Here is a 27,554-nt window from a genome sequence, read left to right on the forward strand (position 1 = left end):
TTCTCATGAATCAAACTTTAAACAGACTCACACTTCCTCACACCAGGTCTCAGTCTCTGTTGCCCACCATGGTCCATCCTACAGGAAGAAACAAAGTCAGAATCAACTTCATACACCTTCACTCAGATCCTCCATTAATCATGAACCAGAGCTCATCAGTCAGTGACAGAGAAACAGTGGGAGAGCTGCTATTGTCTGTCCATACCTGAGAGTGTCCAGTCTCCAGTTGGGATCCTTAAGTCCAGCTGACAGCAGCTTCACTCCTGAGTCTCCTGGATGATTGTAGCTCATGTCCAGCACTCTCAGATGGGAGGGGTTGGAGCTCAGAGCTGAGGCCAGAGAAGTAGAGCCTTCCTCTGAGACCAGACAGAATGACAAACTACACACAGACACACACACACACACACACACACACACACAGTGGAGATATTATCAGACTGTGAAAGGAAAACTTTGAGGAAGTCCTTAACCTGCTCCCTGTGGCAAGGCACCAGGCAGATGAGGTTCAGTCTGACATACCGGAGGTTCTGAAGATGGGTTAGTGGGAAGTGTGCTCCAACTATTGCTTATCACAAAGTCTATGCTAACTCCTTCAGTACAATATGGCTGCCACATTTAACCCTGTGAAAACCAAGCAATTTGTTAATGTTTTTGCTGCTGTCACATTATTATTCAAAATTCTTATCTCAAATTAAAGGGATATTTCATCGTAGGAAAGATGACTATATCTTTAAATTGGGTCACATATGTAGAAATTGTTTTAGAAATTGGTGGCTTTTAGGCTGAGAAAAGCCAGAAAATGTGTTTTTGGCCCATGTGGATGAAAGACACCAAATCCCAGAATGCATTTGCTTCGCAGCTTTAGAGTTCACTCCCAAGCCACACCTACCATTTTCAGACAGACAGACAGTGAGACAGTCAACTCAAGTGTATTTTATTGTCATTTCAACTGACGAAACAACGTTTCACCATGGCTCAAGTGGTGTTACACATTTAAAATATATAAACATTATATAAAAACAACATACAAAACAGGCTACATTTAGTGCACACACATTATAAGCTCCGTAAAGTTCAGCTAACACATACTAGCATTAGCGCTTGGTGGGCTGTAAACACTGAGTATGAACACAGCCGGCATCGGGTGACACCAAAGGCTGAGGTGCTGGTCTCCGTAGCAGGCAAAGCTCGCTTAGTGTGTCGAGTATTCCGTCTGTAATGAAGTTTCCTGCATTTTCTCCGATCTGTACCAATGTATCCCGGTGGTACACATGTGCGGTAGTTTGAATGCGCATAATTGTTGTAAAAGTTTTCTGCTGAAAAGACAGAGCCTGTTTAGCTTAGCTTCAAGATGGCTGAAGCTTGTTTTGCTTCTTCTCGCTTCGGATAAAGACGACAGTCCAACCCCCTATGGGTGGGTTGAAAACATGCGGAAGTAGCTCCTACTACTGGCTGTAGTCCATTGCCTCTGGACAAAAAATCTTCCAATGAAGCAAAAATCGCTGTTTTTTCCATCATCAGAAGATTTTTTCCAGACCCACAATACAGAGATCTCTCGTCTCAGGGGGACATGAGGGAAGGAAGCACAGTCATTCGAAAATACTACCGGGTTTCTATTGATACAAAGTATAATGCTAAATTGATGAAGTATCCCTTTAACAAGCACAACCATGGCCAGAAGCAGTAATAGCTCCTAAATGTATTTTGAGCAGTATCAGGCATAATATACAGGGGGAATAGTATCACCAGTCAAAACTGGCCAGTTCAAACCCCCAAGTATCTTATAATAATAATGAATGAAAGATATTAACTGTTATAAAACATGATAAGTGGTTGACTTTCTAAATTCAACGTAATTGGCAAGCAAAGAAAAAATATTTTTTCAGACAACGAATTTTGAGAATCCCATGCAAAAAAACTTTTTTTCAGCTTCTTTCTAGGGTAAGTGGTTTTACTTTTTTAAACAAAACATGCATCTGGGGTTAGGATGGTACAGCATCATACATATGTTTAATTTGAATTGTTATACAAACACTAACTTGAGAGTTTCCAGTCTGCAGTGTGGACTCTTCAGTCCAGCAGACACCAGCTTCACTCCTGAATCCTGCAGGTCGTTGTTACTCAGGTCCAGCTCTCTCAGACTAGAGGACTGGGAGCTGAGAACTGAGGACAGAGCTTCACAGCTTCTCTCTGACAGGTTACAGCCGCTCAGTCTGAAGAGGAGTGAGCAATACACAAGAAAACAAAAGTTATTTATTTTCTGAATAACGAAAAACTCCATTTAATCTGGATAGTTGTGTGTGCATGTACAGAGCTTTGTTGGAGGCTTTGACCACTGGCAGCAGCCTCAGAAGAGCCTCCTCTGAAGCAGAGTATTTCTTCAGGTCAAACACGTCCAGATCTTTTTCTGATGACAGTAAGATGAAGACCAGAGCTGACCACTGAGCAGGAGACAGTTTATCTATGGAGAGACTTCCTGAACTCAGGGACTGTTGGATCTGTTCCACTAGAGAACGATCATTCAGTTCATTCAGACAGTGGAACAGATTGATGCTTCTCTCTGCAGACAGATTCTCACTGATCTTCTTCTTGATGTACTCAACTGTATTCTGATTGGTCAGTGAGACACATCCTGTCTGTGTCAGCAGACCTCGTAAAAGAGTCTGATTGGACTGCAGTGAAAGACCCAGGAGGAAGCGGAGGAACAAGTCCAGGTGTCCATTTGGACTCTGTAAGGCCTTGTCCACAGCACTCTGGTAGAACTGTGTTGATATTGTTTGTTCTTCTGACAGTAGGTTGACTTCTGAGTTGATGAATGTCAGATGGACATGAAGAGCAGCCAGAAACTCCTGAACACTCAGATGGACGAAGCAGAACACCTTGTCCTGGTACAGTCCTCTCTCCTCTTTAAAGATCTGTGTGAACACTCCTGAGTACACTGAGGCTGCTCTGATATTGATGCCACACTCTGTCAGGTCTGATTCATAGAAGATCAGGTTGCCTTTCTGCAGCTGCTCAAAAGCCAGTTTTCCCAGAGACTCCATCATCTTCCTGCTCTCTGGACTCCAGTGTGGATCTGTCTCAGCTCCTCCATCATACTTGATGTTCTTCACTTTGGACTGAACCACCAGGAAGTAAATGTACATCTCAGTCAGGGTCTTGGGCAGCTCGCCTCCCTCCCTGGTCTTCAACACGTCCTCCAGAACTGTAGCAGTGATCCAGCAGAAGACTGGGATGTGACACATGATGTGGAGGCTTCGTGATGTCTTGATGTGGGAGATGATTCTGCTGGCCTGCTCCTCATCTCTGAATCTCTTCCTGAAGTACTCCTCCTTCTGTGGATCAGTGAACCCTCTGACCTCTGTCACCATGTCAACACACTCAGGAGGGATCTGACTGGCTGCTGCAGGTCGTGTGGTTATCCAGAGGCGAGCAGAGGGAAGCAGTTTCCCCCTGATGAGGTTGGTCAGCAGCACACTCACTGAGGTGGATTCTGTAACATCAGACAGGATCTCAGAGTTGTGGAAGTCCAGAGGAAGTCGACACTCATCCAGACCGTCAAAGATGAACACGACCTGTTCAAACCTGCAGATTCCTGCTTCTTTGGTTTCACTAAAAAAATAATCAACAAGTTCCACCAAGCTGTACTTTTTCTCTTTCAGCACATTCAGCTCTCTGAAGGTGAATGGAAATGTGAACTGGATGTCCTGGTTGGCTTTGTCTTCAGCCCAGTCCAGAGTGAACTTCTGTGTTAAGACTGTTTTCCCGATGCCAGCCACTCCCTTTGTCATCACTGTTCTGATTGGTTCATCTCTTCCAGGTGGGGTTTTAAAGATGTCTTCTTGTCTGATTCTTGATTCTGGTCTGTCTGGTTTCCTGGATGCAGTTTCAATCTGTCTGACCTCATGTTCATCATTGACCTCTGCAGTCCCTCCCTCTGTGATATAGATCTCTGTGAACATCTGATTCAGAAGGGTTGGGTTTCCTGCTTTAGCAATCCCCTCAAACACATACTGGAACTTCTTGTTTAGGTTACATTTGAGTTTACGCTTACCACCTGCAGCAAGACTTCCTGAACGAACACACAACAAAGAAGATCAATAAGTGATTTATAAAGTACACATGGTAGTTTACTTCCCCTAAAGATATTAATCCTCTTACTGCTCTGCAGACAGTCAGCCAGCTCCTCCTGCTTCATTCTCCTCAGGAAGTGCAGTGTGATCTTTAGAAATGCCTCTCTGATGCTCCTCCTCTGATCTTCATCCTCACTGTCCAACACCTCCTCACCCCCCCTCTGACTCTCTGAGCATTCTGGGTAATCTGGAATCAGAAGCTTCTGGATCTTTTTCAGGTCGTTCTTCACAAAAGTGACAATGTCCTCCTCCAGCAGCTGTAACAGAAGAATATATGAATGACCAAATCAAACGACGAAATGATGGAAGCAAACATCAGATCCATGTTGGAAAGACTGACAATCCACTGGTCTAAAACGTACAGCAGATGATTGTGAACAGAATAGATGTAAAAGTAGTTGTTGTACATGTACAGACCATAAATATGGAGTCCAGGTGTGTTTGATGCTGCTGGGCAGACTGACCACTGTGAACCTCTGAGCTATCCTGGTCCAATCTGTGGAGGAATCAGGAAGAATTAGCTCACATTATGTCTGTCCACACAGAGACACACACGAGGTAAAGGTCCTCTGAATTAAAGTGTTGATTACAGCATTGAATCACATGGTTTCCCCTGACATAAAATGTTTGGTCGTACTGCTGATCCCACTGTGATTCAACAGGAAGCACTAAGAAGCCAACAAGGGCTGCAACTAGTGTCTTTCACAAAGGATTTATCTTGGTTTGTGTTAACAAACTTAGTGTGAACACAAAACAAGTGAATATTGGGCTGAAACAAATCTACTTCAACAGAAAATATTGTCTTAATATTAGAACAAAACATGAGTACACAGCAGAGTTTTGCTCTAAAACTGAGCTACAACACCAGAGTGCGATGCCCCAAAGCTGTACAGGTTGGAACGCTAAACAACATTGTTTGATGAATCAGACCAACAGGAAGGCAGCACAGTTTCTTTTGTTCTCAGTTCAATCCTTACCTTTGATCAACAGAGTGACGTCCATCTCTGAAGGCCACAGGCCAATCCTTAGACTGGTCACTCTTCATGGACACACAGCTGGGTTCTGGTTCTTCCAGCTTTCTCCTGATAGAAACACATAAAAACTGAATTTAATCTGCACTGTACCATTAACACTGTGCAACAATGGATTGTGGATACATTTCAGACAATATTTTCTCATTGTTTTGTCTTGCGATCCAGGAGAACATTGATTTCACTGAAACAGACAAACAGTTTTAAAGGTACAGAGTGAATCCATGTGAAACATACAGGTGGGCTGCATCTTGTAGACCACTATCAGATATGCATGGTAAGGAGCAGGTTGCTTGTGGGTTGACCCCTGCTGTTCTGTTATTCTTGGCAAGACCACCTGCCCTAGTAAAGGATTATGGGTGGCCTGCTTGCTAAAGTCCAGTTCAGACCAAAGATTCTGGACGGGACCAGTTCAAACTTGCAGATACTCGCAATGCTCCGGTCTGCAGCGTTCTGAAAGCTGGCAGTTTACACCAATGACTCACAATTGAAGATCTGACACTAACAGAGTTTTTCTCGGTTTTAAATCCTCACCTTGGATCACCAGAGTGACGTCCATCTCTGAAGGCCACAGGCCAATCCTTAGACTGGTCACTCTTCATGGACACACAGCTGGGTTCAGGTTCAGGTCCAGCAGAGTCAGGTGTGAGCTGCTGCTCTGGGCTTTACCACAACATAGACAGAGGTTGAGGGCCCTATTCTACCTGCACCTGAACACACCTCGTTGTAAGACCAGCCCATGGGCCCATGGGCGCAAAGATGGGCGCAGGTGCATTTGCTGTTTAAACAACGTGCTGGACGGAAAACTGACAACTGCGTCGGTCTTAAACTAGCAAACACTAGGGTCGGGCTTTGGGCTGCGCCGGGTGCAAGATAGGGCCCTGAGTGTGAATAATGGTGGTGATAGTGGGAAATCATTTCCTATGCATATTCTTTCATATCTTATATGTTGATAGTTGTTATTCTAGATATCTTGGTAATGTCCTGTATGTGCAGGTAACATTAGACTGTATTGAGAAAGGATGACAGCTGTATATGTGTTGTAATTTAACAAAGTACAAATACTTTGCTACTGTACTTAAGTAGAATTTTCACGTTTCTGTACTTTACTTCGTTATTTATATTTCTGGAAACTTTTACTTTTACTCCACTACATTTCCTAAATAAAATGTATACTTTTACTCCACAACATTTCCTAAATAAAATGTATACTTTTACTCCACTACATTTCCCTGAAGCATCTTAGTTCTCGTTACTACAAAATAAAATCTGAAGAAATTTGTTACATTGGAATAAAACAGGTTTGGTGAATGATTGTTCCTAGATTGCCAAGATAACGCTCCATTCCAGTTGGTGACGTGATGCCTGTTTGTATCCAAGCGGCAAGAAAACAACCATAAGCCAAAACTAAAGAATAAGAGGAGGACACATAATGACTGATAGTGTCATGGAAGCACCTGGTGCAGGCTTTGCTGCCATGGTAACAGATGATGATCACCAGACAACAGTGGTGATGAAGATAACATTACAAACTTTTGGCCATGAAGTTCATAATCAAAGTTTTTTTTACTTGTACATTTACTTCTAATACTTAAGTACAACCCCAAATCAGAAAAAGTTGGGACAGTATGGAAAACACAAATAAAAAAAGAAAGTAGTGATTTCTAAATGTACTTTGACTTGTATTTCATTGCAGACAATGTGAACACAAAATATTTCATGTTTTGTCTGGTCAACTTTATTTCATTTGTAAATATACATCCTTTCCTGTCATTCAGACCTGCAACACATTCCAAAAAAGGTTGGGACAGGAGCAATTTAGGGCTAGTAATCAGGTAAATTGGTTAAATAATGATGTGATTTGAAACAGGTGATGTCAACAGGTGATTGTAATTAGGATTTGGTACAAAAGCAGCATCCAAGAAAGGTCTAGTCCTTTAGGAGCAAAGATGGGATGAGGATCGCCAGTTTGCCAGCAAATACGTGAGAAAATTATTGAAATGTTTAAAAACAATGTTCCTCAAAGAAAGATAGGAAGACGTTTGCTTATTTGACCTTCAACAGTGCATAACATAATTAAAAGATTCAAGGAATGTGGAGGAATTTCAGTGCGTAAAGGACAAGGGCGCAAGCCAAAGCTGAACAACCGTGATCTCCGATCCCTCAGGCGGCATTGCATCAAGAATTGTCATTAATCTATAAGCAATATCACCACATGGGCTCAGGACTACTTTGGCAAACCTTTGTCAAGTACCACAATACGTAGTTACATCCACAAATGCCAGTTAAAACTGTACTGGACCCCCTCGAAAATTAGATGGTGCATCTCAAGGGGCTATCCTTGAAAATAAATAAATACTGTGCCAAAAGGAAGCCCTATGTTAACAGTGTCCAGAAGCGCCGTCGACTTCTCTGGGCTCGGAGGCATCTGGGATGGACCATCACACAGTGGAAACATGTACTGTGGTCAGATGAATCAGTATTTCAGGTATTTTTTGGGAGAAATGGACGCCGTGTGCTCCGGACCACAGAAGAAAAGGATCATCCAGACTGTTACCAGCAACAAGTCCAAAAGCCAGGGTCTGTCATGGTATGGGGTTGTGTCAGTGCCCTTGGCAAAGGTAACTTGCACTTCTGTGATGGCACCATTAATGCTGAAAAGTACAGAGAGATTTTGGAGCACAATATGCTGCCTTCAAGAAGACATCTTTTCCAGGGATGTCCATGCATATTTCAACAAGATAATGCAAAACCACATTCTGCACACATTACAAAGTCCTGGCTGCGGAGGAAGAGGATACGGGTACTTGACTGGCCTGCCTGAGTCCCGACCTGTCTCCAATAGAAAATGTGTGGTGCATTTTGAAGCGCAAAATGCGACAACGAAGACCCCGTACTGTTGCCCAACTTAAGACTTGTTTGCAGCAAGAATGGGACAAAATTAAATTTCCCCTGCCCCCTCCTGCCCAGACTCGAAGTTCACGGGGGTTGCCAGGCTGAGACCGCAGCATTCACAACAATGTTGCTAGACGCTTTTCTCACATAGCCAGACATTACTTCACAGCACAGCAGAGTAGCTAACGTTAGATGCTAGTCTCTCATAGCCAGACATTACTCCACAGCACAGCAGAGTAGCTAACGTTAGATGCTAGTCTCACATAGCCAGACATTACTCCACAGCACAGCGGAGTAGCTAACGTTATGCTGGCTATATCGACAGTCATAAAAGCCCGTGCTCACGCGGAGCCTTAGATATATACACAACGCGGAGCTCTGTAACCAACTGACAGACACACTTTTTCGGCTTAAAATTACAGTATGAACCGCTAAAAACACAACAACCTCACCGTCCTCTCCACACGCCAGTCAGGCATACTTCCTCGGCTTAGAATTACAATACAAAACGCTAAAAATACCACTAGCTACCTTGCCGACGGAACACACTTCATTGGCTTAGAATTACGGCAACAATCGCTAAACGCACTGCAAACTCATAGTTCTCTCTTTCCGATTTACAGCCCCCCTCTCGTGGCTTAAAATAACTCACCGTTGTCGGCTCCAGCTGCTGAAGTACACGTTGTAAACAGCCAAGGCCCGCTTGCCTGGTCCTCCCGGTCACGTTAGCAGTTAACAGGGTTAGCATGGGAGCGTTAGCCAGGACCAGTCGGAATCACTTTACTGGCTGTGTCTCAATTGTTTTTGCGAGTAACCAACTCGGGTACTCTAGCTATATAATTCAATGCGAGTACGCAAATGTTGAAATGACATAAAATGCCCGTCCCTAGTGGCTGTGATAAATTAGCCTGAAGCTAATGCTTACCTGTTCAGGAGGAAATAAGCCAATTCTGCGTCCTTTTGGGATCTAAGCTGTCTCCATCTTTCAAATACATCTCCAATATTTACCAGGGGGTTGTTACGTCTCTGGTCACGCAACTGTTAGAAACATGCTGTTTACTTTTTTTTTAGGTCGGGTAGAATCTATCTCCATTGATCCTGTTCGTTTGTTAGCTGCTTTCATGGCTGTAACAACGTTACAGCTGTAGCGCGCTGGGTTTACGTTTTTACAGGTATATCTGGCAACCCGGCCTGGCTGTCAAACTGGGCCGTTGATAATAACCACAGACCAAAACATAAACATAAATTCCGTCACGGAATGCAAATTTCAGAAAGAAAAAATACTGACATTAGCATTGTTGTCAGAAAAGATAGTATTTCAGTTTAACATCTTTCCTTAATATCTGATGAGGCATTGGTGTCATTTTTGGATTTATTACAGTACAAATATTACATAATGGACATTTTAAGTGTTGTGAAAAAGAATGGCAACATTACAAAGTGGTAAAACTTTTCCAACTTTTTTTTAAATGTGTTGCAAGAACCAAAATAGGAATTTAGTTTTTTTGAAAAAAAAAATAAAATGAAAATCATGAGGAACACATTAAATTATGTGCTGTTGTATTGTCTGCAATGAAATACAAGTCAAAGTACATTTAGAAATCACTACTTTCTTTTTTTTATTTGTGTTTTCCATACTGTCCCAACTTTTTCTGTTTTGGGGTTGTACATTTAATATCAGAAAATGACTCTTGAAACTTAAGTACAGTAAATATCAGCTACTTTAAGACTTTTACTCAAGTAATATTCTAAAAGGATACTTTAACTTCTACCAAAGTCATTTTCTGGTCAAATACTTGTACTTTTACTCAAGTATTGCTTTCAAGTACTTTATATAAGACTGCAGCTGGACATGTGTGAGTGAGACAGAGGAACCAATACTATTTCAAGTTCATCTTTTCACCTCTGAGCTGGGACTACAGTGTGTATTTATCATTAGATGTGGATGGTGTCAGACTTCAGTTTGTTCGGTGTCTTCTAGTGTATGGTAGGCGTTAGAGAGACAGAGGAACGATGGCCATGTTGCAGCATTCTCTCTCCTAGTATATTGAGCAAAACGTACTATTAAGTACTTAATAGAAGATCATGAGTCCATCTCATTATCACTACAAGTTTGTGTATTTCAGGTGGTGGAGTGATGTGAGTGCTGGACAGTTAGAGATGGTCATCTCACCTCTGAGCTTTGGTCTGGCTGTCCTGTTCCCCACACAGAGTGGTTTCTCTGTCCTCACACTGATCCATGCTGCTGAACTCAGCCTCTCATCTGCAGAGGAAACATAATTTGTCATTGGCTCTTCTTGTCTCTTTCACATCACTGTCAGTTGAATGCATCATCAGCTGCTGTAGTTCTACTCTGGACGTTTATCAAAGACACCTCTGTAGCCTCAAAACGCTGAGAACATCACTTCTTTGCACGACGACAAAGAGACATAAATGTTAAACCAATAAAAATAAACTACAAAGTAAACAAGTAAACAACAATGACTTTTAATCATTATCTGAGTTATTTAGCTTTGTCTCTGTTGAAATCTGGCTGTCGTATGAAGAGGCATTTAGCTGGAGGGTTGGGGAAAACAGCTTTGTCAAAGCAAAAAAACTCATGGAAAGAGTGTTCTTAACATCGAGAGGCAGACAGTCATTTCCACTTGGAGATAAATGACAGTCACGTTAATAATTAGAGACACAGTAAGACAGAGGAAGGCCAGTTCCTTCATGTCCTATGGTCCTGTGATAAGGTCCAGGAAATTTGGACCGGGATACATGATAATGTAATGTAATGGGATGTCTGATTGCAGGGACCCAGGTTCCATTCAGCCCAAGATGATTTGTTCTGGGAGATGGGTCAATCCTAAATGGGATGGTAAAGCACATAAGAAGCTGGGTCCAGACTAGTTTAATCCTCTCAGGTCTAAGACATTTGTTCCCATCTTTGTTTCCCCTGGTCTCCTTGTGTAATAATGTTTGTATAACTTCAACCCTGTGATGAACCATCAATTTCTAGACATCATTTCTTCCAGGAGAACCTGGGCTATCAGGATATGCTGCAGGGATTTCACATGGATCTCTAAACTGTTATATGACTATAGAGACAAAAGAAAAGACTAAACGGAAATGAAAGCTGACAGAAATGTATTGAAATCACAGAGAGAACAATAATGACAGTTCCTTTTGGCTTTTGAAAAGTGTTCTTCTAGGTATTGGCAATCAGGGGAAACAGAAATAAACTCTCTGTTTCAATGACTTACACAAAAGATTGAACTCATTATTCCAATAGATCAGGGAGGGTTTGGTCTTAAAATATATCTACATTTAAGTTTGCTTGGAGAAAGTTATTACTTTGTTTTAACCTGGAGCCGCAGAGAAGTCTCAAGCGGCCATCTCAATCCGGGTCCTCGTGTCCTACGTGACCTAAGTAATGGTTTCAATACTGAACTGTTTTACATGGTGGTATTAGTATTGGTATTAGTTTTACTGCACATTAGAAATTACTGAGAATCAAATCAACACAAGTCAATCTAAAGTTACAGCACTTTATGAGACATTATAAACACTAGAAACACACACGCTGTACTTCCTTCTATCGTTGTGCTGCTACAACACATGAGTTTGTGCTCTAGAGATCAATAAAGTTTTATCTAATCCAAAAGTAGGATTTACTGCAGCACTTTGAACTTCATGGACCTCATAAACTGGTAGATGATTTATAGATTTTTCATCCATAATACAATAATTAAACATTGATAATAAAAACTAACAGGTCCAACATCAGCAGTGGTGTAAAGTAACTCAGTACATTTAATCAAGTACTGCACTAAGGAACATTTCAAATTTGTTGTACTTTTAGTATTTCCATGTTGTGTTACTTTCTACTTTTACTGCACTACATGTATCTGACAGTTCTAGTTACTCTACAGATGGAGATTTAAAGACTCATCAAAGACTTCATGAAGTCTGATACGTTGTAGATTAAATGAAAGTTGAGAACAAAGAGTTGATGAATTGTAATAAATAATAAAACTTCTTTGATATGTGAGAGGTTTAAATCATTTTCAAAAATGTAATGGTTCCAGCTTCTTAAAGGTGCCTATCTGCAGCTTTTACTTCTTTTAAATAACAGTAAAGGGACCATTCGGTATTTATGGAATGGACCACCGGAGGAAAATAGGGGAGGGTCATGTCGTTTTATTCTTTGTTGAGGGGAGGGTCACCCAACATTTTTTTAGTGTAGGTGGGGGTCAACCAACTTTTGTATTCATGAAAACAGCAACATTTCAAAGTGGCTTGTTTGGTGCATATTTATCCATATATCTCTCAGTCTTGGCCCCCTTAGCAGATGGGTCTAACCCACACGCGGAGTTTGCTGGGAGGCAGGGGGAGCACTGCCCTCCCTGGTGGCTGAAACGGGTAATTGTGATGTTTCAAAAATGAGTGGAATAATTACATCTGGCATGACCAGATATTTTATAAATATTTTAAATAACACAAAACAACTAAATGGTAGTAGGTAATACATCTGATTTCATATACTGCTTTAGTAAAAAAACATATTACCTGGCTGACAATGGGAGCAGCAGGACGTAAAAAACGAAAATTACTGTTGCACTAGTTATAGTTACTAGACATCTTTCCGTGCCAACGTTGCAATAAAGGTTTCCTAAATGCCATGTATATAAATTTGATGTCAGCTTACTAATTGATTGCGCTTTTTGGACTTTTATATGTTTATTCCACTTTGTTTATACGGCAAAGTGGAGAGACCTCGTTCACCTGTTTGGAGCTGGCTGGTGAATGTGACGCACGTAGGCCTTGCTGGATACACCGTGACTTTTTGTGGATCTACTGATCTCTGTGGATTACTGTTTTTGTATTGGATTACAGCAAAATACAGATCTTTTTTCTTAACGTTTTATGGTGTGATTGCGCTTGGTTTCTGTGTTTGGAGACGCATCTCAACAGACTGTAGGTCAAACACTGATTGTTCACTGTTACATTTTAGTTGAATTTAAGTGTCGGGGCATTCCGCCACCGTCTGTCTATCATGTTCCAAGACAGCCGTGCCATGATTGGATTTCATAAGGGTGAATTGTTAAATTGTTACAATGTAATTTAAAATCTGCTTTAAAAATAAACATATATGTTTGACATGTTTGTTTTTTTCCATATGTGCTAGTGCTGTGTTTCCCAAGTGGTAGGCCAGGTCTCAGCTGCTATAATGAGGTTTCTTTTTTTCTTTTTACTGTATTTTGCATCCCCCCCCTCCGGCTCAAATGTAGTAGATAAACTTTATTGTCCCCGTGGGGCAGTTGGGTTTGCGGCACAATCGCAAGGCACTTTATAACAAGACATCAGACATATGATACAAACAAATAATTATTATATCAGACACCGACAAACAAAACATGAAGAATATACATCACACACTACAATACACTATACACCCTTGGGTATGGTCAGACCAGCTGGACGACTAGCTTATTCTGACTGATTTAAGGCTTTTATGGCTTGTGGTACGAAGAAAATTTGGATCTGTTCTTGGTAGGCGTAGAAGGGTAGGCAGAACAGCGCGATAGATGGCAGTAGTTTAAAATGTGATGCCAGGGGGTGTGTGTGGTCACATACAATGTTATTGGCCTTTCTCACCAGTCTGTCTTTGTAAATGTGTTCAATGCTCGGTAGTGTTACCCCAAGTAACTTGCTGGCAGTTAAGACTGTTTTTCTGATTGTCTTTTTCTGAGACTCAGTGGCATTTCCGAACCAGCAGATAATACAGCAAGTTAAAACACTTTCTAGAGTGAATGTGATTTCTGGCGCCAGTACGTACTCTTCAAATATCCTTTCGGTCATGGTGATTTGAAATTGTGCAAACGACAGCCTTTTCAAGGCATTTGAGAAGGAAGGAGTGGTAGCATGCAAGCTCCCAAATTGACACTTGTCTGAGAAATGGAGTTTTGGATTTTGGATGTTCAGCTTCGGCAGCTAAAATATACAATGCCTGAGGAAGCCTATAGTGATGAGTCCATAGCAACCAGTTCATGTGTTGAATTTTGTATTACCCAGTGTGCTTTATTGAATGTCTCAATGTTTTGTTGTTTTACTTCATGTGAATACTAGGCTACCTGAAGAGTAACTTAGTATTTCAAGTAATGCAGTAATACAGGAAGTCTGCATTTAGTTTCCATGCTTATTGTGTTTGCACAACAATGTTAGTGAGTAAATCTACTGAAATGGCCACAATCTTGGTGGAGTGTGATGTGTAAGATGAGAAAACAGAGGTTAAGTCATGTATGTCATGATTGTAAAAAAAAAGTGGCTATCTGTACATCTTTGCCAAGTGCAAACCAGTACAGAAGGCATCGATAAATTGTTGGGGAGGGTGTGGTGGCAAATTTTATTTTAACCATTATTGATTAATGATTATAACCATTTGCTTAAAGATTGTTTTAAACCTCCATAAAATGCTGTTCCTTCCTCTTAGACTCTTAAAGGCCAGAGAGGGACAGCAGCAGCCATGAACTATTAGCCTAGTGGTTTTTGTTTAAGAAACTCTAGCTTCTCATTTTGTTTAACTTTTTAGCTGACAAAGTAGAGAAGGCCACAAAACCATGTTTCCTTCTGCCTCCTGAGATAAAGGGTTGTTTAGGCTAATGAAAAGAACAGGAGCAGAGGGGAAGGTGAGGATGGGTTGACTTCTAATGATGTCCTATTTTCAACTCTGACCAGGCTAAAAGATAAAGTTAGAGGGGTGGCTTGAGAGGGGTTTTGACTATATGATGATGTGATGTTTAGATTTTAGTTTAGTAATGCTCATTCAGTTGTACTGCATGTACCTTTGAATCTGTATTCTCATATTTTGCAAAATATAATAAATGCTCAAAGACCAGACTTTGGTTTAAAATCTCAAACAGTCTTTTTATTTCATTTTTATCATTGATATTTGTTTACTCTGATGCTTCATAGAAAACTTCCACCACATTTTGGCGTCACGAACAGGATGGTTGTGAACAGCGGCACGGAGGACCTCGCGTGGGCCTGGGGGTTTTGCAAACCAGGAGATCAACGATCAGCCTGCTTCTATACCTCGAAATAAAAACATTTTCAGAGAGAAGGAGGCCAGGACCGCGGAGGACTCCAAGCTGTTTTTCCACTCGCAAAACGAACAGGAAGAGATTTCTGGCAGCACGGGTAAGATCCAAATTAAACAATTTAATTGGATTGTAAAATCAATATCTGGTCAATTATATCAAAATGAATAATTGCAAAAATCATTAGTATTGTGTTATACAAACAAATGAAACTTATTCTGACTTTTGAGACTGAGTATTTAGATGTGTGTTGTTGGTCATTTTGGGTAACAAAAACATAACTGAGGTTATGAATGACATCTTTTGGCAGACACGGACATATTTATGATTGAATTCTCATATGGTGATAAGACAATTGATTGACGGACAAGACCAGTAAGAGAACTGGCAGAAGAGGCGACTGCAGAGTAAATTAAATAGTTAACTATTTAAGAGATTTTGACTGCAGGGTCGCACCGGGTTTTTCATATAAGTTTCCCGAACAAAAACAAATAGTCTATACTCTAAGAGAGTGCTGGACCCTTTAAGAACAACCTGCAGGACAGTCTGGGTTGTAACGATACTCTAAACAAGTTCTGGACCCTTTAAGGACAACCTGCAGGACAGTCTGGGTTGTAACGATACTCTAAACAAGTTCTGGACCCTTTAAGAACAACCTGCAGGACAGTCTGGGTTGTAACGATACTCTAAACAAGTTCTGGACCCTTTAAGGACAACCTGCAGGACGGTCTGGGTCGTAACGTTACTCTAAAAAGAGCCTCTTGATTATTTAGAGACAGACTGCAACAAGGCGAAAACATACTGAATAGGTCAAGTTATTTGACTATTAAGTTGAGTTCGTCCCGCAGGGCTGTACACGGGTTTTCACGCAAGTTTCCGAACAAATAACATAAACGCCCGGTGTGGTGACGATCACATCGGACAAAGACATAGTATACTATAAAGTCCAAGAATCAATTATGGGAAACGAAATTTCCCGTTCCAGTGATGCAACTGGACCCATAGTGGTTGAAATGACTCATAAATATGGACCGGATTGTTTTGCGGTGTCTATCTTATTGGTCTAAAAGCTTTGGCTTTCCGCCAAATGGTTCCCTGAGTGTAGCGAAGCTCAGGATGCTAAAATTAGATCTACAGACAGAGGAAAAAAAATTGAAGGGGAAGAAAACAATTAAAACAGAGGTCTTAGAGCAAATTGAGGATAATAAGGCATGTTTTAATGTGTGGATGAAAGAAGCTGATAACAGAGAGAGAAAACAGTTGCAGAAACAGATGACACTTCTGAGCATGACTGATACTAACAAAAAAGAGAAAAAAGAAAAAGAGAAAAAAGAAAAAGATATGAACAATGTCACTGACACATTTTCTCCTCTCTATCCGAGTTTGAAAATCGTGGATCCGGTCTTGGACATTCCACCCCCGTATCCTACCCCCGCCACACGGAAGAGGAAGAGAGCAGCCACGGTACCAACGACCCGACAGACGAGAGGCGATCGGGCACGGGAACAGCTCATCTCACTCCTCCGCCGCACTGAAGCAGCTGCGACCGCTGGATTGCCAGTATTCCAAGGCCTCACAGAGGAAACTGATGAGGACGGAGATGAAGCTGATGCATTTCCCATGATTCAAGTCCCTACACAAGGAGGGGGAATAGGCCTGGTGTATAGGGCCTGGACTGAATTAGACATTAGACAAGCGACAAGCCACCTTCCCCCGTGCAAAAACTCTGGTGCACAATTTACCATAGCCCTTCAGGCATTCATTGAGACTTTTCTGCCCACTGTTCCAGAAATACGACGTCTTCTGATGGTAAACCTGGGGCCTATGCAAAGATCCGACACCTTCTCCCCGAAGACCCAACCAATGATCCAGTCATTCTGCATCCAAATCTCGCAAATAGAGCAAATGATGGCTACAATGACCTGCTGGATGATCTCTCCACCGGACTAGAGACCGTGTTTCCAGACAGAATCGACATGACACGTGTGACAAACACCAGGCAGTATAAAGGCGAGACGGTGGAGGACTTCCAGCACCGGCTTTCTGAGACTTTTGATAGACACAGTGGCATCGCTCGCACCACTGCCGCCGGAGCAGTGGTTGAACTTTGGGAAGCTCATTTCAAAAACGTGTTTTTGAGTGGGCTGCTCCCTGACATACGAGCTGAAGTGGACAAAACCTGCATTGGACTGCCCGATTCAGCCCTGATGGAGATTGTTAGACATGCTAGACATGCTGAGAAAATCCTGACCAGCACAAGAGACAAGACGGAGAAGAAAAGACACGACAAAACAAACAGTGATGCTGCACAGTTAACCCTCATAAAAACTGTGGCAGCAATGTCTCAAGAAAGAAGGAATGCGGGCAGAGGAAAAGGCAGAGGCAGAGGCAGAGGAAAAGGCAGAGGAAGCAGAGGCAGGGGCCGTGGCAACACACCGATAGTGGACAAAGACACTTGCTACAACTGTGGCGAGAAAGGGCATTGGGCCTACGAATGTCCCCACCCCAAGAAGGACTCGTCCAAGGGACAGCGCAACGACCCCCAGCAGTTTGCAGATTGACAGGCGGTGGGGGATGGAAAGACGGGTGGAATGGACAGACTGGATGACACGAGTGCGCCTGTTAAGGAGGGTAACATGCACACACGCACAGATACACATGCTTGCAATGAAGACATGCTTTCCTGCATACCACAAACATCTACACCACCCCCAAACAATAAGCAAAACATACTAGATGCAATACAGCATATAGAACAGAAGGAATTGGCAGAGAAAATGCCTACTTATGCTATGTATTCATCAGAAGTGTATAAAAAATTGCCTACAACAGTGTTGACAATACAGGGGAGGGAAATAGAATTCTTGGTTGATTCAGGGGCTACAAATTCGGTTTTGAAAAAATCATTGTTTCCAAAACAAAAACTTTCTGGTAGGGTAATTCTTTCTAGAAGTGCAAGTGGTATGATAATGCCAGAGAAATTTACCGTTCCAATGACTTGTGTGCACACTGATTCTACAGATCCAGACCCAGATAGAAGAGCAAAATGCTCATTTTTGCTCTCACCTGTGTGCCCGGTAAATTTATTAGGAAGAGATCTAATGTGTGTTTTTGGTATAGGGGTAATTCCTACCCCCACTGGCCTCAGGGTTGTGCGTTTTGACAAAAATCATCTTTTTCCTGACATGTTTTTGTTAAAATCAAAAAGCACACACTCCTTCACATTTCTATGGGACATTAACCTTTGTCGGGCTATCGACCTCCTGACAGAAGCACAACAACTAGTGTCGCCTTTAGCAGTGATGAGAACACCACAACAAATGCATTGTATCTCTCTTGTCTCCCCAACTCCAGACGAAGAATATGTGGACAAATTCCTTGACCAGTCCAAGGACGAGCTAGAGTTGTCTTACGTCTACTGGCACACGCACACATGCGCAGTGACGGTAGCCTTGACTGATAAACAGAAAAAGTTTTTCAGAATTTCTAACTCTGTAGCTCATATTCTTCTCTCTTTGTCTCCAACAGACCAGGAGACAGACCCGGGACACTTTGTCATGACCTGTGAGAAACTGACTGACTGGACTCACGGCTGATGACTGTATTTCATATTCTCCCTCAACAGGAAATTATAGAAAACTTTTATCATGGCGCGTGCGCTTGTATCCGCAGTATCTATATATTGAGCGAAACTGCGCCTACAACAGACACATTTTTCCGCGGTAAAAACGACATTTTACCTGACGACTCTCACCACTTTTAGCCAAAGTGCCAACACACCTTTGGGCGACACATAAATATGACGTGGGGTTGATTAAAAATTGTCAACCTGTCGTCATAACACCACGTTCGGACTACAGACCACAGAAACATCAATATCCGTTAAAACAGGAAGCTATTGATGGAATCCGACCCGTTTTTAACTCCTTATTGGATACAGGAGTTATAATTCCGTGTCCAGATTCTCCTGTTAGAACACCGATTTTTCCGGTAAAGAAAATACGGCCAAAAGGCATTCCGACAGAATGGCGTTTTGTTCAGGACTTGAAAGCTGTCAATGCAGCTGTTCATGCGCGCGCACCAAATGTGCCAAATCCATACACCATCCTACAGGGAATTAAAAGTGATGCTAAATGGTTCTCTGTCGTTGATTTGTCTAATGCTTTTTTCAGTGTCCCGGTGGACAAAGACAGTCGGTTTTGGTTCGCTTTCCTGTTTGATGGAAAACCATACACTTTCACACGCCTTTGTCAGGGATACACTGAATCTCCGACGATCTACAATGACGCACTGCGCGACAGCCTAGAGAGCTTCACACCAAACCCAGGTTCAAGTCTGCTGCAGTACGTAGACGATATTTTGATTGGAAGCTCAACACAAGAGCTGTGTGAGCAAGACACGATTGCGCTATTGTGTCATCTTGCAACTGAGGGACACAAAGCCAGTCTTAAGAAATTGCAATTTGTAAAACAAGAGGTCCACTTCCTGGGACATGACATTTCGGGGTCAGGGAAAACCTTGTCTCCTTCGCGAATTGAGGCAATTGTTTCCCTACCAAAACCGGTAACGAAAAAACAAATGATGTCATTTTTAGGGATGTGTTCCTACTGTCGTGTTTTCATCCCAAATTACGCGGAACTTGTTCAACCTTTGGGGGACGTGATACACGGTAAGGGACTGACTGCACACAATGTGGTAACCTGGACTGTTGAGGCTGAGCAGGCCTTTGTAGATCTTAAAAAGGCCTTTCAAAGTCCCCCAACCTTAGGTTTGCCAAACTCAAATCTTCATTTCACTCAGACAGTGGATGAACGCGTAGGATGCATGACATCTGTTCTCCTGCAGCCGCATGGAGACAGACTGAGGCCCGTGGCCTATTTCTCTGCAAAACTCGATCCAGTTGCAGCAGGCCTTCCGATTTGTCTCAGGGCTGTAGCAGCTGCTGAAAGGGCCTTGGCGGCATCACGTGATATAGTAGGATATGCTCCACTCACACTGCTAGTCCCACATGCTGTCTCTTTGATCCTACTTGAACAAAAGGCTTCACATTTGTCTGCAGCACGATACCTACGTTATCATACAATACTTCTTGACATGCCTAACGTAACAGTTAAACGTTGTACTGTACTTAACCCTGCTTCTCTTATGCCTACACCAGAGGACGGAGAACCACATGACTGTCTGGCAGAGCTGGCGCAAACATGCACACCCCCCAAGATCTTTCGGATACTCCCTTTAGAGAATCCAGACCTCATTTTGTATGTAGATGGGTCAGCCTCGCGTGCCCACAAACAGGACAGGGACAGGTAGGATTTGCTGTAGTTTCTGAAACTGAAACTATGATTGCTAAATCTCTCCCAAACCATTTGTCTGCACAGGCTGCTGAGCTCATTGCCCTCACGGAAGCATGTAAGTTGGCTGATGGCTCATCTGTTACCATCTTCACGGACTCAAGGTATGCTTTTGGAGTGGTGCACGACTTTGGTGCACTGTGGAAGCACCGACAATTTCTGAAATCTGACGGTAAGCCCATTTTACATCATCATTTGATCAATGATCTTTTGACTGCTATTCTACTACCAACACGGGTGGCTGTATGTAAATGCACTGCACACACAGGAGCGCAAGATGCTGTCTCTAGGGGTAACAGTTGTGCTGATATAGCTGCCAAAGCAGCTGCACGCCTGCCCTCACACTTGACACCTTAGCTCACACTGCAGAGGATCACTTCTACTCCCAGAGTCTGTCATTGCTATGCAGACACATGCTACACCACAAGAAAGACAACAGTGGAAAACAGTAGGGTGCACCTTTAACACTGGCATCTGGCGAGGCCCAGATTCTAAACCATGTCTCCCAAAACACTTTTTCCCACATTTTGCTAAGTTGACACATGGGTTAGACCATATCTCAAAAGGGGAATGATGGTAGCTATCACACAGACATGGTTTACAAAGGGGTTCACTACATTTGCAGAAAAATTTTGTAAAGCTTGCATAAGCCACACAACACACAACATTGGCAGAGGAGTGAATGTAACACGACAGGCAGCACACCAACCACCAACACGACCATTTGAACATTTGATGATGGATTTTGTTGAGCTAACACCTTCAGAGGGGAAAAAACATTGCCTCGTTATGGTTGATATGTTCTCTAAATGGGTGGAGGTGTTTCCGGCCAAAAGACAGACAGCTTCAGTGGTGGCAAAAGCTCTAATGACTGAAATCATTCCCAGATGGGGAATACCGAGCCTTGTGTCTAGCGACAATGGAGCTCATTTTGTAAACTCAGCGATAACACAAATAAGCTTGTTTATCGGGATAAACATCAAGACGCATTGCGCTTACCATCCACAGTCCGCGGGATTAATAGAACGCATTAACGGGAAGTTAAAAGCAAAACTAGCTAAATGCTGTGCAGACACAGGACTTCCTTGGACAAAGGCGCTTCCTTTGGTCCTAATGTATATGCGAATGCGTACACAATCTCGTTCCAATCTTAGTCCATATGAGATTCTGTTTGCCAGGCCTCCTTATGTAAGGACAGAAATGCCAAAGGCGGCAATTCCCTCAACAGCTCTATGTGAACATGACATGTTGAAATACTGCACCCAACTTTCTTCTGCTCTTTCTGACATAAGAAAACAGGTTTCAGCGGGTCTGCCTAAACCAGCTGAGGGACCACTGCATAAGCTCCGGCCTGGGGACTTTGTGGTGATCAAAAGCTTCAGGAGGAAGAACTGGCAGTCCAGACGGTGGAAGGACCCTGCCAGATCCTCCTGGTCACTCACACAGCAGTCAAGGTCGCGGAACGATCCAATGGGTGCACGCAACACACTGCAAACAGGTTCCAGACCCAGGAGAGGTGCCAGGTTCGCTAACACCTGCAACAAGTGACGAGCAGGTTCCCTGCTGAGTCACCTACGAGGGAAATCGATTCAGAGACCAGCTTGACAGACGGCGTTCTGTGCTATCTCTGAAATCAATCGGGGAAAAACTGGAGTTTTTCTCACTGATTTGCAAACACACTGAAGGAGGAGAGAAAGTGTGACCAACATACTGGTATTGTACCTTTTTGAACACAGCACATTCCTGAAAAACACTCATTCTGATGCTCTGACACTCACAGCACAGTCCTTGTTTTCTTTACACTGAGGAACTGTTGACATTCCTCTGTGACTCAGAGCAGTGTGCTCAGGCACACATACAGGAGCAGAGTGCTGTGATATGCACACATGATGGATCAGCACGAGAAACTACTGAAATGGTACCCTCCGAGGAGATTCGGGGGGTCCAAATTTGTACTGAGTTTATTCTTCATTACTGCATTTTGGTGATTTTGTATCGTAATGTTAGAAAGATATGATAAACCGCTGACTGAAGTAACCATTTTTTCCAACACCACTTCTCCCAATGACACAGACACACCCAGACACACTAGGAACACTAGTGGGGAGCATGGGAGGAAAGCGAGTGGCAGCGTTCCACAGTTTCTGCGTCTAGGAGTAGATGGCGTTCAGAGTACAACAGGTATCACAGAGCTAATGTTACTATCATGGTCAACACTACATCCACTCTTATGCTTCAGCCCTGTGACTTTGTGTGGTGCGGGGAGCATGGAGCATCAGTAGGAGAGAGAGAGGTATATGTATGTTACATTGCAGAGGTGATGGATTTAGGTTATTACAGAGAAGGAGGACCCTTATGTTCCTCATGGAAACAAGCTGTTTGGTATACAGGTAATGCAGATTGGGGCTATGAAGTTCCTAACGACCACACAAACCTAACCAATAGATTATCAATAAAGAAGGTAAACTATTCCTCAACAGGCATCTTGTTAACATTGACCAATGCTCAGTATTCGGACCAAGGTTACCGTTGTGTGTATTATGACCTTAGGGAGGCTTCCCTGTGGATCTTTTTATCTTGAAGTAATCTCACCTTCCACATCTCACACAGAATCACCACATTTGACGCAGACTTTTGAAAGTTTATCTAACAGATGGGGATCTTCTGAGGATAATGATGCATTCTCCACTAATGCATGGCTTGGCCTAGTTAAGAAGTTCACGCGTGATGTAGGGTATAATGACTCTTGTTATGTATGTTCACTATTTCCCCACTCTCAGAAGCAGGCTACCCCAGTAAAACCACACACATTGAATCTCACAGAAGTTGTCTGTGCTCTGACAGCACTCAAGGATGTTAGAGAGGAGGGGGTCAGTTCTATTCGGCTTTTATTCAACCTTCACCTTGTGGAGGTTTTGCGAATCGCACTGTGCGTGCTCAAATGGTAACTATTTTAAAACTAAAAATGGAAAAGCATCTGATAGTATAGGACAGTTTCACCATAGCCTTATGAAGAATTTGACACATGCCTTATGCATTGAACGACCTCGTCGCATGGGTTCTCAGTATTTGGGGGTAACCATGGGTTGTCAGCGGACTTTGAATTGTACGTGCGCAACAGGGGATTTAAATATTAGTGCATGCTTACATTCCACACCAGGGTATCTTAGTGCTTCAGTACTGATACCATCTTTGACTCACACCATGCGTTGGCCTGATGATTCTGGCGCAGGGTCTCTTGTGGATTATGTTTGGCTCTGTGGAGACCATTGGTATCAGATTTTGACTTCACGATGGGCAGGAAGATGTAGTATGATATATTTGACACCTTCCATTACAGTTATGACTTCCCTTGTGCATACAACACACCACTATCCCATGTACGTGCCCACATCTGATGTTTCTGCTAGAGATAAGCGAGAGGTTACCAGCCCAGGAACTAAATTCGCAGCAGGGTTTTTTCCTTGGTATGGAACAATAAATAATGCACATAACATTGATCAGGTTCAGGAAAGTCTTGAGAATTTGACTGCTATGATGATTTCAGGGTTTGGAGAATTTCCTCCTGTTATGCGAGCTATGAGAAACATGCTAATGCAGCATCAGATGGGATTGGACCTATTGCTAGCAGCACAGGGGGGACTTTGCCACATAATAGGCACACACTGCTGCACATTCATTCCAGACATTTCAGGAAACATCACTGACACCATTCACCACTTGAACCTACTTTTGACTAATCTCAAAGCACAGGACGTTCCAGAACACTATGCAGGATGGGACTGGTGGGCCTGGGTTTTTCAAGGGGGGTGGAAGGCTTGGTTAGCTAGATTTATTGCACCACTAATAACTTTGATGTTTGGTTTCCTGATCTGTGTATGCTGCATAATCCCACTAGTCAAGAAAATGATTTCCTCCATCTTCATGGTAAATATGATACAGTATCAGGCACTTCAGAATACTGAGTCCTCTGACTTGTTTCGTCTGTCCAGATATGATGATGAGGTTCTGGATACTGTTTCTGATACTGTGTGAGACTGATTAAAAAATTTTGTTTTATTATTTTTACTTAGACGTGAACGCTTGCTACAATTAAAAAGGGTTTTCTTTTGTACCTCTTTAAAAAACAGCATTTCAGCAATATATCCATAAGTTTGAATCTTTAAGAAATAAGGTTTGAATTTTTAAAGTAAAATTTATTTTGTGTGATTATGTTGTAATCAAAAGGGTGGACTGTGGTGGCAAATTTTATTTTAACCATTATTGATTAATGATTATAACCATTTGCTTAAAGATTGTTTTAAACCTCCATAAAATGCTGTTCCTTCCTCTTAGACTCTTAAAGGCCAGAGAGGGACAGCAGCAGCCATGAACTATTAGCCTAGTGGTTTTTGTTTAAGAAACTCTAGCTTCTCATTTTGTTTAACTTTTTAGCTGACAAAGTAGAGAAGGCCACAAAACCATGTTTCCTTCTGCCTCCTGAGATAAAGGGTTGTTTAGGCTAATGAAAAGAACAGGAGCAGAGGGGAAGGTAAGGATGGTTTGACTTCTAATGATGTCCTATTTTCAACTCTGACCAGGCTAAAAGATAAAGTTAGAGGGGTGGCTTGAGAGGGGTTTTGACTATATGATGATGTGATGTTTAGATTTTAGTTTAGTAATGCTCATTCAGTTGTACTGCATGTACCTTTGAATCTGTATTCTCATATTTTGCAAAATATAATAAATGCTCAAAGACCAGACTTTGGTTTAAAATCTCAAACAGTCTTTATTCGTTTTCATTTTTATCATTGATATTTGTTTACTCTGATGCTTCATAGAAAACTTCCACCACAAGGGTCATGCCTTTTTTCCATATCATTTTGGAGGGTCATAGAAAACTTTATGCTGGCAAAGGGAGGGTCAAGTCTATTTTGACTAAAGATCCCAAAACTCCTTCGGTGGCCCCTGAAATAAATAACGAACAGTCCCTAAGAGATCATTTAGGGCTTTGAAGTTTTGACTGAAGACCCCACTTTGTGACGGACATTTCTCAAATTCCTGTCTTTCAACAGACAGATTAATTCATTGATTAACTAAGAAAATAATCAGCAGTTTAAAACAGTAAAATGCAGTTTACACCGGAAGGCATCAGTAAGTATACAGCTTATAGTATCACACCCACAGGGGACATTTAACTGCCCTGTGTACTTTAACTACATTTAGCTGATTATACTTCTGTACTTTTATCTAAGTAATGTGTTCAGTGCTGAACTGTTTTACATGGTGGTATTAGTATGCCTATTGGTATTAGTTTCACTGCACATTAGAAATGACGAAAGAATCAAATCAACACGTTATTCTGCTACTCGCAGGACATGGTGGCTAACTGTTAGCACAGAGCTGAGCTCTTCTCAACACAAACTGTAGCTTTTCACACACAAACACCTGACTTTCTGTGTTTAGCAGTTTGAGAAAACTAACATGAGATCAGAAATCAGCTGAGAGTCGTTCAACACTGAAAAGTGTCACTTACCAAAAGCTGAACATGGAGAAACATCTGTGTCACAACACGGGACAAAGTGAACTAACTGGAGAGATTGACTCTGGACTTTAATCTACCTTATCAAAATATATGACACACTATTAAACAACACACACACACACAACACACCTTGGAGCTGATATGCAGCACAGCAATTATTTAAAAGTACAATACGTCACTTTTAAAGCTGGTTCGCCAGTTACTCCCGTTATATTTTTACAAGCAATGTAGCGTTTAAAAGGCTATTTTTTTCCGGCACAGTTCTGCTCACTCGTTATAAAACACTACGTTACGTTACTTTCAGCCAATTTCACAGAGAACGATGAGGGAGAAACAGCACCACAGATCTGTTTTAACCGAATATTCTCCAGCCCATCTCAGCTAAAAACACTGAATCCGTCAGAAGAACTTTAGCGTGTCGTTAACTACCGGGCCCGTTGGTAACCGGCTCGGCTACCGACAACGTTATCTTCACTTCACCTGTTCAACTGACTTTAAGCAGTTAGTTACGTTAACACACTCAACTGTCCTGCTGTTTATTAAACAATTGATTAAACCTACACCGTGTAATCTTTTGAGTTGATCCTTAGCAAAAAAACCTTTGTTCTTTCACAAATATGAGCTCATTCATATGTAATTACTTCCACCAACTGAATCTGCCATTCAGAATACATACGAGCGAGTTGCTCGAGGACGTGTAAGTACATGTAACAAATGTCTTTGTAGGGCTTCCACTCTCTCCTCGTCATCTTTGGAGCGTGTCTCTTTAGTTTTTCTTTGCCTAGGAGGCCTTACCCATCCACTGCCACCGGCTCTGTCTTTTGGTTTTTCTTTACCTTATTTCCCTCTTCCTTTAGCTTGCCCTTGCACTTCCGTTGCATCGCTGATCTCTGACTCTGCTCACAGAGAAAAATATGTAGTCTACGCTAAAAACATTACCTTACACTATTAATTTCGTACAAACAAGCCATGTTAATCTTTCCATACGGCCACCGTAGGAGTTAGAGGGCTAAAAAGTAATATTGGTTGTCATATACAATTTCACCGCGAGATGGGCGAAATTCTTACACAATCAAGTTAACGTTAGCTATGTTAAGCTAACTGAGAACACCAGCCTGTAACGGGAGCTAATGTTGTTTTAATGGTTAGGTCAATGCTAACTAACGTTAGCTTGAGCGTTGATAACTAATGCTATGTCATGAAGCTAGCTTCGTTGCGTTGCTAATATGAGCCTGTTCGCTGTTTTTGATGGTAACATTAACATAGTCTCTTTTTAACTGTCGTCAGATTTACTTAAAGCAACACTATGTAACTTTTCCCGCTTTAGTCCCCCTACAGGTTGTCTCATTGGAACTACGGCTCGCACTACCCACCGCTTCGGTCCCCCTACAGGTTGTCTCATTGGAACTACATTACTTTGGGTTAGTAAAATAGAATTATGTTGTAAAACAGTTAACACAGCGAGCTTGCTCTGTTAAATGTTAAATGGGTGATAGAATGCAAAACCGATTTTACCCTGTCATAGTTGAATAATGACA

At 42.1% G+C, this 27,554-nt stretch overlaps 1 protein-coding gene across 1 annotated transcript in view; it reads right to left on the reverse strand.

The window, feature by feature from the left end:
* Positions 1 to 26,071, reverse strand: part of LOC120574811 (protein NLRC3-like) — a 31,062-nt gene extending 4,991 nt beyond the window's left edge. The window contains exons 1-10 of the mRNA XM_039825264.1: positions 26,008 to 26,071; positions 10,233 to 10,322; positions 5,699 to 5,827; positions 5,111 to 5,215; positions 4,551 to 4,629; positions 4,162 to 4,390; positions 2,311 to 4,072; positions 2,040 to 2,213; positions 206 to 379; positions 32 to 78 (exon numbers count right to left, since the gene is read on the reverse strand). Coding sequence (XP_039681198.1) covers positions 32 to 78; positions 206 to 379; positions 2,040 to 2,213; positions 2,311 to 4,072; positions 4,162 to 4,390; positions 4,551 to 4,629; positions 5,111 to 5,215; positions 5,699 to 5,827; positions 10,233 to 10,300 — 2,767 coding nt within the window. The 5' untranslated portion in view covers positions 10,301 to 10,322; positions 26,008 to 26,071. The remainder of the gene's footprint in view (positions 1 to 31; positions 79 to 205; positions 380 to 2,039; positions 2,214 to 2,310; positions 4,073 to 4,161; positions 4,391 to 4,550; positions 4,630 to 5,110; positions 5,216 to 5,698; positions 5,828 to 10,232; positions 10,323 to 26,007) is intronic.
* Between the last annotated feature and the right edge of the window lie 1,483 nt (positions 26,072 to 27,554).

This window comes from Perca fluviatilis, chromosome 15, assembly GCF_010015445.1.
Source record: "Perca fluviatilis chromosome 15, GENO_Pfluv_1.0, whole genome shotgun sequence".
Classification (NCBI taxonomy): domain Eukaryota; kingdom Metazoa; phylum Chordata; class Actinopteri; order Perciformes; family Percidae; genus Perca; species Perca fluviatilis.